The sequence below is a fragment of the Ursus maritimus genome, unplaced genomic scaffold (genome assembly GCF_017311325.1).
Source record: "Ursus maritimus isolate PB19 unplaced genomic scaffold, ASM1731132v1 scaffold_2, whole genome shotgun sequence".
In the NCBI taxonomy this organism is placed as follows: Eukaryota; Metazoa; Chordata; class Mammalia; order Carnivora; family Ursidae; genus Ursus; species Ursus maritimus.
In genome coordinates, this window is record NW_024424452.1 from 82187114 (window position 1) to 82204339 (window position 17226).

Sequence of the window (17226 nt, forward strand, 5' to 3'; positions counted from 1 at the left end):
CTCGTTCTGCCCCTCTCCTAACTCGCACGCTCGTGGGCTCTCTCTCTCTCAAATAAATAAATCTTAAAAAAAAAAAAAAGAAAAAAGTTAATGAAAATAAGAATGTAATTTTGTTCCCATCCAGTGCACAGTTTCCCTGAAATAACCCTGCTTCAGGTGAGGGCAGCACATAGACAAGGGTGCTGAAAAGCACGAGAAGCCCGTGGCAAGCTCAGGGGACTGTGTAGCTGAGCCGAAGTGAAGGGAGATGGTCAGGACAGTGTCAGTGACGGGCCTCGTGCTGCACCGGGAGACTCTTTCCTTAGACAGAAAAAAAGAGGAGCTGGAGCATGGGAAAATCAGATTGGAATTCTGGAAAACTGGCCGCGGCAGCATCGTGGAGGCTGCCCTGGGAAGGGGGTGAGGTGAGAGCTGGGAGCACGTGGCGGCTGCTGTGCTCACCGCCTGCGCAGGGCGCGTCACAGCTTAAGCAAGGACAGCGGATCGGAAGCGGTAAGAGACACTCAGCGGGTAGAATGGGACTGGCGAACATTTGGGCTGAGAGGGACAACTGAGCGAGAAGGAAGAAATTAAGAATGACTCCCCAGTCCTGGCTTGATGACTCAGCGTGTAACAAAGCTGTTCGCGCTCTTAGGCGTGTATGAAGAGGAGGAAGATCACGAATCACGTTTGGACATTTTGTTTCCTTGTGTGAAATAACTAGAAATATCTGTGTTGGTCTCTGCCACCCCCGGTGCCTGACATAGCTCGTAAAACCCTGGTAAATTCCTAAGCCATAAGAGCACAAAGAGTAGTATCTCTTGTTCTAATGATGTGACTCCAGGTGGGCCGGTCACCAGGAAGACAAGCCATAGTTGGAAGCTCGGAATTTTCAGCTTCCTGCCGCCCATTCTCCAGAGAGGGGAGAGGGATTGAGAATAGAGTTAATAATAGATCATGCCTACATGAGAAAGCCTCCATGTAAACCCCAATAGTATGGGGTTTGAGAGTTTCCAGGTTGGTGAACCAGGATGATTCCATGTGCCACTGGCCAGGCCCCAAGCTCCATGAGGACAGAAGCTCCTTGGTCTGGGACCTTGCCCTGTGTATCTCTTCATCAGGCTTTCGAGACGTATCCTTTGTAATAAACCAGTAATCTAGTGAGTAAACTGATTTCCTGAGTCCTGTGAGCCTCCCCGCCATTTTTTTTTAATTGTGGTATGATTGACAAACAGCATAGTTGTATGCATGGTAATGACTTGAAATGTTATGTATTGTGAAATGATCACCACAACATCTGGTTAGCGTCCATCAGTATACATAGTTACGGAATCTTTCCCTTGGGATGAGAACTCAAGATCTATTCACTTAGCAGCTTTCATTGTAGTATTATTAACTACAAGCGGCCATGCTATACTTTCCATCTCCGGACATATTTATCTTAGTACTGCAATTGTGCCTTTGACCCCTTCATCCATTTTGCCCACCTCTGGCAGCTACCAGTCTGTTCTCTGTATCTACAAACTTGATTTTGGATTTTTTTGTTTGTTTGTTTTTTGATTCTGCATGTAAGTGAGAACATATGGTATTTGTCTTTCTCCGTCTGACTTGTTTCATTTAGCATAGCGCCCTCAGAGTCCATCCATGTTGTTGCAAATGGCAAGATCTCCGTCTTCCTTATGGCGGAGTAACATTCCGTTGGGCATCTGTAGCCGTCTTCTTCCCTCACGCATCGGCGGACACTTAGGTTGTTTCATGTCTTGGCGATTGTAAGTAATGCTGTGGTGAACGTGGATGTGCAGGATCTCTTAAAGTTAGTGTTTTCTTTCTTTTTTTTTTTTTCAGATACTCAAGAAGTAGAATTGCTGGATCATATGGTAGTTCCACTTTTTAGCTTTTTGAGGAACCTCCGTCGTGTTGACCCTTAGTGGCTGCGCCGCTCACATTCCCACCCGTGGTACACAGGCTTCCCTTTTCTCCACGTGCTCACCAACAGTTTTTATTTGTCTGTTTGATGGTGTCTCGGTGAGGTTTTGATTTGCATTTCTCTGGTGACCAGTGATGGAACATCTTTCATGTACCTATTGGCCACTTGTATGTCTTCTTTGGAAGGATGGTCTATTCAGATCTGCTCATTTTTTAATCAGATTTTTTTTGTTATTGAGTTGTGTGAATTTATATATTTTGGGTACTAGCCCCTTTTCATTTTGTTGATGGTTTCTTTGGCTGTGCAGAAGCTTTTTAGTTTGATGTAGTCCTGCTTGTTCATTTTCACTTTTGTTGCTTTTGCTCGTGGTATCACAACCAAAAAATCCTCACCTCATCACCCAGACTGATGTCAGGGAGCTCACTGCCTGTGTGTTCTTCTGGGAGTTTTATGGTTTCAGGTCTTACATTCAGGTCTTCAGTCCATTTTGAGTTAATGTTTGTGTATGGTATGAGATAGTGGCCCAGTTTCATTCCTCTGCGTGTGGCTGTCCAGTGTTCCCAACTGCATTTACGGAAGAGGTGGTCCTTTCCCCATTGCATATTCTTCTGCCCTAGCAAATTAATCAAACCCCAGGATGGGGCTTGTGAAAGCCTCTGATTTATAAGCCAGTCAGAAGCGCGGGTGACAACCCAGACTTGCAGCTGGCATGTGAATTGGAGCACAGTAAAGGACTGAGCCTTTAACCTGTGGAATCTGATGCCATCTCTGGGTAAGAAAGTGTCAGAACTGAGTTGAATTGTAGGATACAGAGCTGGTGTCCAAGAACGCGGTTCTGCACAGTGGAATTGGCCACCGACTCTTACCTTGACAGGAGCATCCGGAGTAAATGTTGATGAGTCATTTAGGTGCTTTAGACTTGGTCTCCAGTTCAGGAGAGAAGTGTGGGCTGGAGGTTTAGATTTGGTTATTAGAGGTGGTAGTTTGTCCAAGGAGAGCACGGAGACCAAGGCGATCAGAAAGCCAGTTATAAAAGTTACAAAATCCAGGAAATAATAAAAGATTCAGAGCCTAGTTAAATGGGGATATTGAAGTCTGGAAAGAGATGGGAGCGAGATGATTAATAATAAATAGCCGGCATTGATTGGTCTCGGCCAGTGTGTCAGGCTTTGTGCTGGGCATTACTGTGGATTATCTCTCTCGTTTACTCTTCCGTGGTAGGGCTGGTATCCATTTTACAGAGAAAGCTTAGAGAGGTAAGCTCACATGCCCAGCGTCTTGTCTAATGACTGTTGATGGTGCCTATTTTAACCCCAGAAACCTGACCCTACTTCCCACTCAACCAGTACACATACTCCATTCACTTATGAAGGGTCTTACCAAACTCAGGAGTTCGGATTTTGTCAGGTGGGCAGCAGGCATCCTACACCAAGCAGTATTTTGCTTTGTTTTTTTATTGTTTTTTGTATCAATAATCCATTCACATAACTCAAAATTTTTAAGAAAATGTTAGAAAGATTGCAATGAAAAGTTGTCCTTTCATCCCTCCATTCGTTTTCCTTCCTCCCAGTGGTCATCTCTTGGTAATTTCTTTATGTCCTTTTTGTACAAAATAGGAATATACATTTTTATTTAACTGCCATTCTATAAAACATATGTCCCACTGTACATTCTTCTGCATCTTATTCTTTTACCTAATATATCTTTTACCTAATAGATCTTACAAATTGATTATCACATAAAGAGCTTCTTCATTCTTTTGTTGTGTTACCAGCTGCAAAGTGCTGTGTCCTATGGATCTACCATAATTCATTTAAAGACCTCTAGACATAAAAGTTCCAATCCTTTTTTTTATAACCAGTGTCGCCCAGAATTAACTTGTACATATGTTAATTCACACATGATCAGATATATCCAGAAGTGAAAGCACTGGGTCAAAGGGCACAAGCACTCTTACCTAGATGTTGAACCAGTTTACATTCCCAGTAGTGACTTGTGAGAATGCCTCTGTTCCGCCAGCATCACCAGCAGCGTGTTTCCAAACTTTGGCTTTTGTCTGTTTCACATGTAGCAGCTTTTTATTTAAGAGCCATTTGTATTTTCTTTTACCTGTCTTTGTGTATCCTTTGTTCATTTTCAGCTCTGCCCCTGGTCTTCTCAATAGAGACAGAGCTCATACACAGGGAGGGTAGTCCTTTGTGATATAAATATTTTTTCCCAGTTCTTTAATTTCTTTTGATTTTGCTTATGGTTTTGTGGGTGTGGGTGTGGGTGGGTGGTTTGGGTTTTTTTTTTTTTTTTTTTTTGCCTTATAGGCATTTTTGTTTGTTTTTAATTGAATCGATCCATCTTTTCTTAGAGATTTTCTGATTGTGAATCATAGCCTTGTTCACTTGGAGATTATGGAAGAATTCCACCTTTTTTATTTTAAGTACTTTTATAGTTTTATTTTTCACATCTAGGTTTTTGAATAGTTTTAGAATTTATCCTAGCATGTGGAATGAATTATGGCTCCAGCTGGTTGGGGATTTTTTCCCACTGAAATAAATTTTCATTTCTATGTGTTTTAGTTTCTGGATTTTCTGTTCTGCTCGTATCTGGTCATGAGTTGATCTGTGCTTTATACCTGGTAAGATTAGTCCCCTCTCTTTGCTATTTATTTTAAGAGATTGCTAGCAGTTCTTTCTTTTTCCTTATGACCTTAAAAATCATCTTATCCAGGGGCGCCTGGGTGGCTCAGTTGGTTAAGCGTCTGCTTTCTGCTCAGATCCTGATCTCACAGTCCTGGCATCAAGCCCCAAGTCAGGCTTCCTGCTCAGCAGGGAGTCTGCTTCTCCCTTTGCCCGCACCCCCCCATGCTCCCTCTCACTTGCTCTTTCTCTCAAGTAAATACATAAAATACTAAAAAAAAAAAAAAAAAAAAATCCAGTTACCCTTTAAAAGATCTGTTGGTATTTCTGATGGGATCAAGTTAAATTTGTAAGTTTTTTATTTTTATAATTATAAACATTATATATATTGTTTATCAGTTCAAATATTCTTTACCTAGAAACGTTTTTAAGATAGAATGATAGAATCAGCTTCGAGGGTGGGTGTGGAGTGTATGCTGTGCCAGGGGTTGGAAATAGTAAGGCTTGAGGGCTGCTCGTCTCTTCAGGGACACAAGTGCGTGAGCACGTGAACAGTCATTAAAGGAGTAGGTGAGGGGTTTACAGGCAGGAGATCAGCTCATCTGATGGCTGTATTTAATAGGGATGGAGCGCCGAGAAGGCATTACTTACCTTTTTAGATCGTTTTTGTTTTTTAAACTTTTCATTTTGAGATAATTTTGGATTTGTATAAAAGTCGCAGAGATGGTCCAGAGTCCCCCAGATTCCTTCATTGTTAATGCTTTCAGACCATTTGAGAATAGCGTGCGACGTGCAGACGTCAGGACTTCCTAACCACCAGGACTCTCACCTACGCAGCCGCATCCAGCGATCACCAGCGACACGCACGCTGCTGCAGCACCAGCGTCTAACCCACAGACCCTGTTCACTTGCCACTTGTCCCTGTAATGCCCTGTCGAAGTCCAGAACTCAGTCTAGGAACTCATGTATTCGTTGTCATGTCGTTTTAGCCTCTGTCGGTCTGGAACAATTCCTCACTCTCCCTATTTTTTCATGACCTTGACATTCGGTAAGAGTGCGGGTCGGTTACTTTATAGAGTATCTCTTTATTTGAGTGTGCCTGACATCTCCTCGTGATTTAAAAATGCTGACGGGAAGCTGTTGTGCTCTTCTCGGTACATCCTGTCCAGAGGCACACGAAGGAGATCGTTGCCGTGTCCCATTACTGGTGATGTTAACTTGTTTCCCTTGCTTAAGATGGTAGGTCCCTGTAAGGTTTCTCCAGTGTCCAGTTAATAAGAATTTTATTTATTTATTTTTTTAAAGATTTTATTTATTTATTCGACAGAGAGAGAGACAGCCAGCGAGAGAGGGAACACAAGCAGGGGGAGTGGGAGAGGAAGAAGCAGGCTCATAGCGGAGGAGCCTGATGTGGGGCTCGATCGCATAACGCCGGGATCACGCCCTGAGCCGAAGGCAGACGCCTAACCGCTGTGCTACCCAGGCGCCCCTAATAAGAATTTTATTAACGAAGTACTTTGTAGTGAGATAGTCTAGAACTGTGTAAATACTCCGTCTGCATCAAACTCTTACCACCAGTTTTAGCATTCATCGGTAACTCTCGCCTGAATCAGCTACTACTGTCATAGTTGTCAAATAGTTATTTCCTAATTTTATTGTTCCTTGTGGACTTAATAGTCACCTTTCTATTAAAGGGTAGAACTCTTCCCCTATGACCCACATTTACTTATTTGTTTATGTCACTGTGAACTCTCAGACTCTTAATTTACTAAGTTATGATTTGCTGTTATTTGATGCTCATGGCTGTCCCAGGTTTGACAGCGGGAAGGCCTGCACACTGTCTGGCAGGTCCTTTGCAATGTCCCCATCATTCTCTGAGGGCCTCCTTACCCTGGCATAGCAGTAGGGCCCAGGCTCATTTGTGCTTTCTCTGCCCCAGCCCTAGAGTAACTGGTTTTTCCAAGGAGTCCTGGATCCTTTTAATATAGTAGTAAAATGATATTTAGAAACTAATACATGAGTGCCGGGTGTCTATTGCTATTGCTGCCTGGTTACCATTGTTTCCAAGCTCTCTTGAGGGACAGAAGGAGGAAAGCTGTGTACACACACACACACACACACACCTGTATCTTTTTCTATATCTCTGTTCTGACCGATAGCTCCAGTCCAGTTCTAATTCAACACCACAAGATTTATTTTGGCTTTCTCCCTTTCCGTGTGTTAATCTCCCGTCTCCATCTGTGAGAAACCTTGTTCCCATTATCCTTGTTGTATTTATTTATCTGCTTGACACCCCACCCCACCCCCAAGTACCCACATTCCCAGCCCGGAGCCTGTTCCTGGATGGGCCCACTCTCCCTCCCCTGGGCACTCCGGCCAAAGTGTCGGTCCTGACAGAAGAGGAGAGGGCATGATTTTCCTTTACTTAGAGTGAGTTCAGAAAAACAGTGGTGACGCCCTTTGACCCCCGGGAGGGGGACTGGGTAGCAGGGCCCCGAGGGCAAGGAGACTTTCATATACTTCCTTTCCTACCCTTTGACGTTTTTTTTTTTTTCACTGTGTGCTTTTTTATGACCTGTGTAGGAAATAAATGTTTAACTATCATTCAGGATCATTGTTTTTACAGTATCTGCTCTCTTAGCTGCTCCCTCCTACATCCTTGGGGAGAATTCGGAATCTTCCTTTTTTCCTTAAGTGTATTTGGCTCCTTTCTCTCCCATAGGAAATAACACTTGCTTCTATGGGAAGTGTTATTACTGCCGAGAAACAGAGCCAGCTTGTGCTGACGGGGACACGATGGAGGGATCTGTCACACTTTGGCTTCCAGATGTGTGGCCTCTGCAGAAACACCGACACCCGTGGGGCAGGACTTACCGCGAGGGCAAACTGGCCAGGTGAGTGCTCCTGTGAGCCACCACTTGGGGGGCAGACCTGCCAGGCAGGGACGTCTCTTCTCTGTGATTTAAACAGGGCCAGCTACAGGGGCACCTGGGTGGCTCCGTCTTTGAAGCATCCAACTCTTGATTTCAGCTCAGGTCGTGATCTCAGGGTCGTGAGATCGAGCCCCATGTAGGGCTCCATGGTGGGTGCAGAGTCTGCTGGAGATTCTCTCTCTCCCTCTGCCCCTGCCCCCTGCTTGCGTTCTCTCTCTCTCTCAAGACAAAACCATGCCAGGTACAGTGCTAGCACTCAGTAACCCTGGTGGTGCCCCTTGCCTCCAGGTGGGAGTACGACGAGAGCTACTGCGATGCTGTGAAGAAAACATCCCCCTATGACTCGGGCCCCCGCCTCTTGGACATCATTGACACCGCCATCTTTGATTACCTGATTGGCAATGCTGACCGCCACCACTACGAGAGTTTTCAAGATGACGAAGGCGCTAGTATGCTCATCCTTCTCGATAATGCAAAAAGGTAGGACCACAGGGCCATCCTCGTCATTCAGGGCTTTCTGTGTATACAAGAAGGACATTTTCTAGAGTATCCCGGGAAACGTCCAGGACACAGTTGACAGAAGGTGTCCTTCCCATTTCTGGTCAGGGTCTTTGTTTTTGGCACCCATCCTTCCATCCTCTTCAGGGTTCATGTTCCCTCCGCCCTCAGGGTTCTGAGGACTTTAAAAAATGAAGAAGTGGGATTTTTTCCGAGGAATTCAAGACTCTGTGATTCTCAACACAGACAGCTGGACGCCAGGATCTTTGATGTATTGCTACCTATGTCATTCTTCCTTGACGATGATGTCTAGGATCTTGAGAAATACTATTTAATAGAACATGAAATTTAATTCCTGTTAAATTGATTCTATCCAAAGGTTCACGCAGTTTAAAAAATTACTTCGTTTGATAGGATGTTTTGCTATATTTATGGCAGCCTAGGCCCAGACTTTTTACGATCATGAGAAGAGCAGTTTCTTTTGATATATAAAAACAAGTTACTTTTATCCCAATTAAGACAGTCTTATTTATTTTGAATAAATGAATGTTCCTTAATTTTTTAGGGGTGGGCTCTTTGAAGAGCATATTATATTTTCAGTGCACCCCCTGCCTTCTCCGTGGTGCCCGATTCAGTACTGTACTTTTAGTTACATTTAATAAGTGTTTGCTAAATAGAATACTTCCTCGGAGCCCAGAGTTGTCCAGGCTCTAGGTCACTACCACTAACGTTGGTTGCTGAGAATAACCTGAGACACGGGTCCTCGGAGAAGAACGCCCAAGGGGCGCTTGCTGATAGTGCCCCCGTGTTACCCTGAACCCCGGTGCCTCGTGCTCCGTGAAAGGGGGTGACACCTGCAGAAAGTGGGGTCGGCAGACACAGCAGAGCAGGGAGAGGCCAGTGCTACATACGCTTCTGAAAACCTTTACCTTGACTTATAAACGTGATCTTTTGTGTGTGTGTGTTTAATGATCGTGGGCACTGTGGAAATACACGTGGAAATGGTCGTGTTTGCCGTTTATTAGCTGAGGGCTTGCGCTGTGCTCAGGGCTCCCAGATTTCCAGCTATGAACGTGAGCTTCCAGGAGAGAAGTAGAAAGTTGAGAGTTTTTCCAGAACCAGTTCCCCTCGTGTAACTGAATTACTGCTAAGGTCATTTTTACAGCTGCTTGGAATCACCGTTTTCTCAGCCTCCGTGAGCCGTTTGTCCGGTTTGAATCTGGCCATATACTTGCTTGTAGGGCTAGGATGATCCTTCTCTTTTCTGATTGGTGAGTTCCAGTAGAACAAGTGTAACTTGTTACAAGTGACGACCATCTGCACGTTAGTGGGACCGTGTGAATAACCTTAATTTCTCCCCTGCCCCAAAAAACCCCTCCAGGTCTTCGGGTCCTCCCTTTGGTCCGTGGGCGCCACACCACGTTCTGTGGTTCCGCTTCACCTGCCGTAGCCGGCAGGAGACAGGAGGCCTGTAAATGAAGGCGTCTGTTGTTTGATACCGCAGTGCAGACTCTTAGGAATCCTGTGTCTGATTGGTTATGGCCCGTTTATTTTTAATTTAAATGATTTGAGCCGTGGGAGCATGAAATTATCTGGGATCGCATTTGGGTCGTCGTAGAGAATTTGCTCGTGCTTTGATGCTCAGAAGGCAACCAGTGCCACTAAGTCATTCACTAAGTTTTAATTTAATTTTCAGCTTTGGGAACCCGTCGCTGGATGAGAGAAGCATTCTTGCCCCCCTCTATCAGTGTTGCATGTAAGTTCCGCACAGCAGATATATCGGCCTGTGTCGTCTTCCTTTCCCGGCTCTTGTAACAATACATCCGTTTCCTGGGCCTTAAAACTTCCTAAGACGTGAGCAAGTGCTTTTCATGCTTTTCCAGCCCAGAATCCCTGGAGCTCAAAATTCATTTCAAATTTCGTATGAATAGAAATTTTCAGTCTGTTCAGTAATACACATTCGTATTTGTTTTCATATCAGGATATGATCCTCTCCCTGCCAGAACTCTCGTACAGTCTGCGTCCCTGTATCGCGTTTACCTTGGGGTTTGAAGTCCTCTCACTCCCTACCTCAGACAGCCTGTGGTTTGCAGATCTCAGTTTGAAATCGTGTAAGCCAAATGTAACTTTTTCGGAGCACTTGGTCCTGTATTTTTGTAAAGTCTGTATTAGAAAACAAAGAAATTAGAAATTAAGACATAAATCAAAATGAGATAAAGACCAGACTCTAAGGAGCTCCTTTTCAGGGCCCGGCCGCCCTCCTGGCAGCCGGGCTGTTTCTCTTGTCTCTTTTTTTAATAGCAGCAGTACAATGTTCTGCATGAAGAGTTGACCCAAGCACCCCTTAACTGTTTTCATTAATAGGCAGTAGTACAGCCAGTCAAAAACCACATCTTTGAAGGAAGATGTTTTTGTAGTAATATTGTGTTATCCATCTGGTCCAGTCAGAAGCTGAAAAAGATGCAGTAGGTTAAACAGGAAAGTTGAGTATAAAGCAGCTCTGATACAAGTGTGAACTGTGAAAGGAAACTTTTTAGGGCTGGGGGAGAAGACTGAAGGAAGGACAAACTTGGAAGGGAACCCGGTCCCCAAGGCTAGGATGTGGACATCTCTGGAGAAGGATGGTGGGGGACAGCAGAGACATTGGCTAGTTCGCAGGCCCTGGGCGAGCAGGAAGCAGCCCTCCAGGGTGCAAGTTGAGGCACCGACTTGCACCTGGAGTCAGGGCATCACGGAGGGAGGGACTGCTTGGGAGAAGCTGCCGGGGCTGCCGGCAGGGCACGAGCGTGGGCCTGCACTCGCGGCTTGGGTTTCCGTGTCAGGAGGGCCTGCTCATGCTGGCAGTGTGGCCGGGCTGAGCGCTGCCTGACGACCTCCTCCCCCCAGCTCCCGAGCTGCTTGTGCAGCAGCCAGAAGTGTCTGCAGTATCCCTGCAGTGACGTCTGCGGAGAAAGCTCCACGGAGAGATGCTTCAGGGACTTCTCCGCATGAGAGCAGCGCATACACGTACGGGGAGTGAGTCGGGGGCCGAGAGGCAGACGAGCGGTGCCTGAGTCACCCAGGGGAGCTCTGATGCTCTGGGCGCTGGTCGTGGACTTGAGAATAGCAGAGTCCCACCGCCTCTGTGCTTGTCCGCCCCTTCCGTGCTTTGTCCAGAGGTCACTCTTCCTTTTTAAATAGATGCAGGACCTGCCGCCTCTTGCGGAGTCGGACTTCTGTGTCTACCTCGTGATTCCCGCGTTACCCACAGGAAGTGGGTAGCATCATAATATTGATACTATAACTCAATTATAATACTAATCATAGGAATTTTTTACATTCAGAACCACAAAAAGGAGAAAATTAAAACTACCCATTAAGATATCAGGGTAACTCCTGTAACATCATAGTGACTTCGTTCTAATCATGTGCGTGTGTGTGTGTGTGTTTGTACACGCACACGCATTTTCTTTCCCCACAGATTTGACTAAAACTTTTTTCCCCCGGCAACCCTTTCCCCCCGCCCAATATTATATCACAGGCATTTTTCAAGCCACTAAATTTTCAAAACTTTTTGACGGCTGCATGGTATTCCCTGAATGGATAAGCCATACATTTAACTGCTTCCCAGTAGTTGAACGTTCAGATTGTGTCCCATTTTTACTCTTACAAGTTTATGTACACATTGGAATGAACATGTGTAAGTCTTTGCATATACCTCTGATTATTTACTTAGAAAAAAATACCAAAATTTGGTAATGTGACTTTTTCCCCATAATGTAGAGGTTCTTCAGAAACAGGTTTTTTTTCAGTTGAAACATTTTACATCATGATTTCTTGACTTCTGCCTGCCCAGCAGGCTTCACACTCCTCTCGACAGTAAGAGGTTCCACGTAACCTCCCTTACAACACTCTCTTCCAGCATTCGGGTGTCGACCTGGAACAGGCTGAACTCCCTGAAGAATGGCGTGCTGAAGTCGGCCTTAAAGTCCGCCACGGCCCACGACCCCATCGCCCCCGTGCTGTCCGAGCCGCACCTGGACGCCGCGGAGCAGCGGCTGCTGAGCGTCCTGGCCACCGTGAAGCAGTGCACGGACCAGTTCGGGCCGGACGCCGTGCTGGTGGAGGACAGGATGCCGCTCTCCCACTTGTAACCCGCACCACAAAATAAGCGGAACTACTTACAAGCTAGAGAAACAGCACAATCACTTCCGAACGCTATGCGGTGGCGCGGCACGGCCCGCAGCAGGCTCTGGGGACAGGGGACACGGAGGCCTTGGATTCCTCGGGCGATTCTGTGGGAGAAACGAAAGCAAAGACTACGGGCTTCAGACCGCGGGAGCGTTCCTGCCGGACCCCCCGGCCCCCGGCCCCCGCGCCGGCCTCCCGGCGGGTCAGTCCGAACTCGCGCCGCAGGACAGAGAGCGGCGTCGCGTTTGGGTAGCTGAAGGCTGGGTTTGGTTCTGGAGCGCGTAGCTGGAGTTCGTCCTTAGAGTCCTTCCTCCACCCCCGGGGAGTTCTGAAAACACTCGGCCACCTCTTGCGTCCTTTTTCGCCGGGACTAGTCCAGCTGGGACTTGCCCCCGAGGAGCGGCAGCCAGGAGGCCGGCCCCTCCGGAGCTTGCAGCCCGCTCTGCCGGAAGGGGTACGCGTTTGGGCGGATTCGTGGGACAGACGAAAGCAGGGGAGATGCTTGGGCTTCGAAGCCGTTGGCTGGTAGTGCTTTCCAGGCTCTTAGAGGAGCGAGGGAGGCGGCGCCGAACCGTCTGGGGCCCGTGCTGCGGGCGCGGAAAGGCAAACGGGACTTGAACCGCAGTAAGATCGGCGTGCTCGCAGCTGTGTCCCGGTGAGCCGCAGACCGTCCAGGCGGGACTCCGTCTGGGGACTTTTTCCCTTTGCCCAAAGCCGGCAGAGCCCTTCGGAATTAACGAAGCAGACTGAGCTGGTACCTTGAGTAGGAGCTGAGTTGCCTGCGATCTCTGCCATCTTGTTTTCTCATCTGAGATGAATTTCCACCGCAGCCTTCAAGGCATTCGCTCCCGGAAGCTGCTCTTCCCGGGAGTCTGGCGGCGGCGTCTGGGCCTTTCTCGCGGGAAAAGCCAGCCCCTCGCTCGGCCGCCCCGCCCTGTGCTGTGGGCCCTGCTGGCGACTGGGAAGAGCGCGCTGAAGCTCTCTGGGCCTCAGAATGAGGGAGGTGACCAGGAAGAGCCTTAGGATTCTGATTTATGTCAAGCCCTAATTTCCTCATTTAATTTCGGCGGGCGTTCGGAACCGGTGGAGGAGCGCGGGTGTCCCTGTCCCGGCAGCGCTCGCAAGTGTCAGGGGCCGAAGCCCGGGCTCCGTTCGGTCGGTGTCCCAGCAGAGCCTGTCGGACCTGTGAGCCATTGCCGTCCAACACGGGGCCCGAGGAGGACAGGCCCGGTGTGCCCGCTCCCTGGGGACCCCTCGCTCCTGCATCCTGTCCGGGCGCCGGTCCAGCCTTGCACTCCCGTCGGGCGGAGAGGCTCATGATTAAACGGGGTGGGGAGCAAATGTGATGCCAGCCTTTAGAGACCAGTGTGGGGCAGCCGCCCTTTCAAAACAGGTTAGAATCTAAGTCCTCATTTTCTTGCATTGGAAGACAGCTGAGTCACCTGTAACTGTTAACAACAGCTTGAGGTCAGGGTGCTTTTGTACTGTGTACGTACATTTTGAGACATCCACGAGAATGGGATGAGTTACGAAAGAAGGTGTTGAGTCTAAGAAGGTATTAGCACAAAACACTGAAACCGTGTTAACAAAAGGAGGCCTTAGATTCCAGTTTTAAGGCCATGTACCGTGTGCGTCAAGTAGAATTCCCAGGTGAGCTTGACAATACCGTGACTGCTCGCCCAGAGCGTCGGGGAGCTGGCTGGAGGGAGACGGCGGGCAGGAGGCGGCGCGCTCGCCTGGGTGGATGTTAGCTCAGCTGCACGATGGACCGGTGTTCTTGCAGGCCTGCAGCGCCTGTGCTATGCCGCGGTGGAATGAGTAAGACTTGTTCTCGAACTCGGAGCTTCATTCATAATGTTGAAGGCAGAAGGTACTGCTAAGGAAACAAGCAGGAGGGAATGTCTCATCCTTTTTTCGAAACACTGCAGAAAATATATAATTTCATTCTGTTCCCTGCTGTTTTAAAATTCATGATCTTAAGAGGTGTTCAGATCTATTGCGGTTCAAGTCATACACTGATAGGGTGGGGTCATAGGACTCTTGGAACATAGATTTACGTTTTAATCGGGATTGGAGTAAGCTAAGTCTGGGCAAATCTTAGAGAAAACCAACCAAAAGCATATAGCCCTGAAATTAACAAAAACCAAATTCTGTTTGAAAAAGAGGCTACTTTTTATTTCTTTTTTAAAGTTTTGTCCCCATACCCTCTTTGTGGTTTCTTTAGCACTATTATACTCAGACAAGTCACTAGAAGGATTCTTGGTCAGCTCTAGGTTGGGTTTGCCTAGCCAACATCTAAAGGTAGAGGTGGATACATTTTAATATTATCCAGCCAGGAAAATCAGAACTGACTGCCATTTCCTTACTCCTCCCACTTCTTAAATACGTTTATTCCAGAGTTCGAGTGGGGAAATATGGTATAGAAGCTCTATTCTAAATTGTTCTTTAATATGAGGCTATATTGTGGGTTTGGGTATAAATAATTTTCTGTGCAAAACAAATTAATAGACAGGATCTGTGATTTGCTCAGAGTATTGTTCGATAATATATTAATAAGGCATTTCTCCCTGTTGCACTCAGGACTAATAGAGCAAATGAAATTTAAGGAGGAAATGGAAGAATTCAGTACATCCATGGCATATTATTTGGGGAAAGATGAATCCTGTATGTGGCAATTTTTCGGTGTCACCTAAACAACACGTTCTCCTAAAGAAATTCATCTTTTCTTTTCCTTAAAAAAAAAAAAAAGAGAAGAAAAAAGGTTTTTGACTTTCCCTTCCCGTCCACCATATTCGTTCAGCGTCCATTCTCAGTGTTCCTGTCGTCTCATCTGACCAGTAAGTGACCACGGCTCGGTGGCAGTACAACGGCATCCGTCAGGGAGCGAGCTTGAGCTTCAGGGAACATGAGTAAAGGCATATGTATGTATATAGTCGTATCTGTAGCGTAGCAAGAAAAAGTATTTATTTTGACACAGGGGAACACTGACTTATGTTGCTGAAGAACTTGAAGCTAGTGAAAGGGTCTCTCCTCGGTCTCTGCGAGTGGCCCCGAAGTGAGATAAAGACCATTCCGCCGGCGCCTGCTGGGCAGCTCTGCTGAGCCAGCCGTGGCTAGGCACACGAGGGAGCCAGACAGACCTGACTCCGTGAAGCCTGTTGTCCAGGAGAAGGCCAGTTTCTCTCCCTTCGGTGCCTCCCGTCTGGGTTGGAGAGGCAGGGGCTGGGCACTCCACTGCCACAGGTTTTTAAGGAACTAAGGTGTTACTCACCAATACAAGATGTAAGGGGGGGGAGCTGGGAATAACTTAGTGGGAAGCTAATTTATTTGCTTAAAAGGGAGGCGTAGGAACCACTACCCTCTGTTTTCATCTGCCCAGGATTTCCTCTCGAGCTGTCACAAGGCGGGAGGTTGGGCTTGGTAAGACACCAAACAGGACAGATGTGCACCAAAATTTCTAATGTGTTCTATGGGTTTCAATTCTGAAAAAGAAAAAAAATGAATAAAGATTTTAATAAGTATCGATGTATCATCTTTTCCTCTTATTCCTTTTTTTTCCTTCTTCCAAGCTATTTTCTGTGTTCTCTATTCCAATTTCCTGTCTGTTTCATTAAGGGACAGAAAAAGATGACCCCTTCTGCGCCTACTTAAACCTGCACAGGGACTGTTTCATGGTATCTGATGAGTAAGACCTTTGCACTTACTCACTAGCCTCCAAAAGGCCCATCCCAGGTTGTGACTCTACCAGAAGTTTCCACTGGATAATTCTTAGGTGCTTTTTGTATACTTAGTAGTTCAGCCCATTCCTGCAGCTTCTTTGGAAGTAAAGCATTATGAATCCTAAGAACTTGTCGTCAGCACAGTACTTTACAGGCACGGACGAGACCAGGGCCCTGATGATTATTCTTCGGACAGTCAGATTTTTAACTTTTGAACTAGAAATCCAGCGTCATAAACCTCAACTAGACAACGAAGCCGACTTAAGATTGTACTTGGTTTGCCGCATGTTTTGTTGGCGCCACCTTTCTGTCCCGTGCGCTTGGATACCGGCGGGAGGCTGCAGCCTCCTGTTTCTTCACTGACTCACCTGTGATCCTTTTTCAGGTAGACTCAGGCTTTGTTTGCTTCGCAAGCATATCAGGACTGGTACTGAAGCTTGAGAAAGGCAGCTGGGAGTAGGGAAGGTTCAAGAAGTGGTGGGTCTTCAGTAGACATTTGGGTTTTGGGAGTCCCCTCCAGAGAACTGACGGTCCCAACAGAAGGGAACTGAAGCACCAAGTGTGTCAGGAATGATGCCGATGAATGACAGTAGAAAGAGGANCAGGAATGAATCACGAGGGGTCAGGAGGGTGGAGGTAGGCAGAGCCTACGTGGAAGAAGGGGAGAGGGATCCAGGCCCGACATGTACACAGCATCCTGGGCCCGTGCCCTGTTGCATCCCTTCAGGGCCGCTGGAAACACGGGAGGGTTTCCATCAGGTGCACCCTGTCTCCTGAAAGGACGCTCTGAGTCCACTGTGTCTCGTTTCAGTTGCTTCTTAGTATAAACATGAAACAGAGGAGCCACCAGTGTAAAGATGAGCTGTGAAACATTGATGTTATGTTTCCAGAGTTTGCTTTTTACAAGCCAAGTTTAATTGGAGATAAAGCCTTGGTTTTTACGCAAAGATTGTTTTCAGGACAGAGGGAGTTCTGCCTGCCTCCAGCCAGGTCGGGAAGATGTCTGTGGCAAAGCTTGACCTCAGTATAGGTGTTGTGTGCCTGTTTTCTCTTAGGCTTTGTTAAAGTGCAGGTTTTGATTGAGTAGGCGTGAGGCCTGAGATTCTGAATTTCTTACAAGCTCCCAGAGGATACCAATGTGGTAGCATGGAGCGGTCTTTGCTTGCTAAGGAATCATGGCGGGCTGTAGTTTTCACAAGAGCCTCTAGATGTCCCCATCGTCCATGAGATCTTGCTCTAGACTTCGACACACCTGCCTCCAAGACCTGAGAATGAACTGTTCGTTGAAGCCAGAGGCTTGTCTAAAAACTGGTGTTTGGATCCATTGTTTCTGTGTGGAACTGATGGGGGGGGGTGTTGGACAATGTTTA

The 17226-nt window shown here is 47.0% G+C and overlaps 1 protein-coding gene across 5 annotated transcripts in view; it reads left to right on the plus strand.

The window, feature by feature from the left end:
• Nucleotides 1-15658, plus strand: part of FAM20B (FAM20B glycosaminoglycan xylosylkinase) — a 41584-nt gene extending 25926 nt beyond the window's left edge. For 3 of the 5 annotated variants that reach the window (XM_040636252.1, XM_040636253.1, XM_008696825.2), the window contains 4 exons: nt 7259-7430; nt 7758-7949; nt 9664-9723; nt 11869-15658. In XM_040636252.1, coding sequence (XP_040492186.1) covers nt 7259-7430; nt 7758-7949; nt 9664-9723; nt 11869-12100 — 656 coding nt within the window. In that variant the 3' untranslated portion in view covers nt 12101-15658. The other 2 variants (XM_008696836.2, XM_008696845.2) reach the window with 2 other exon arrangements.
• The last annotated feature ends 1568 nt before the right edge of the window (nt 15659-17226 follow it).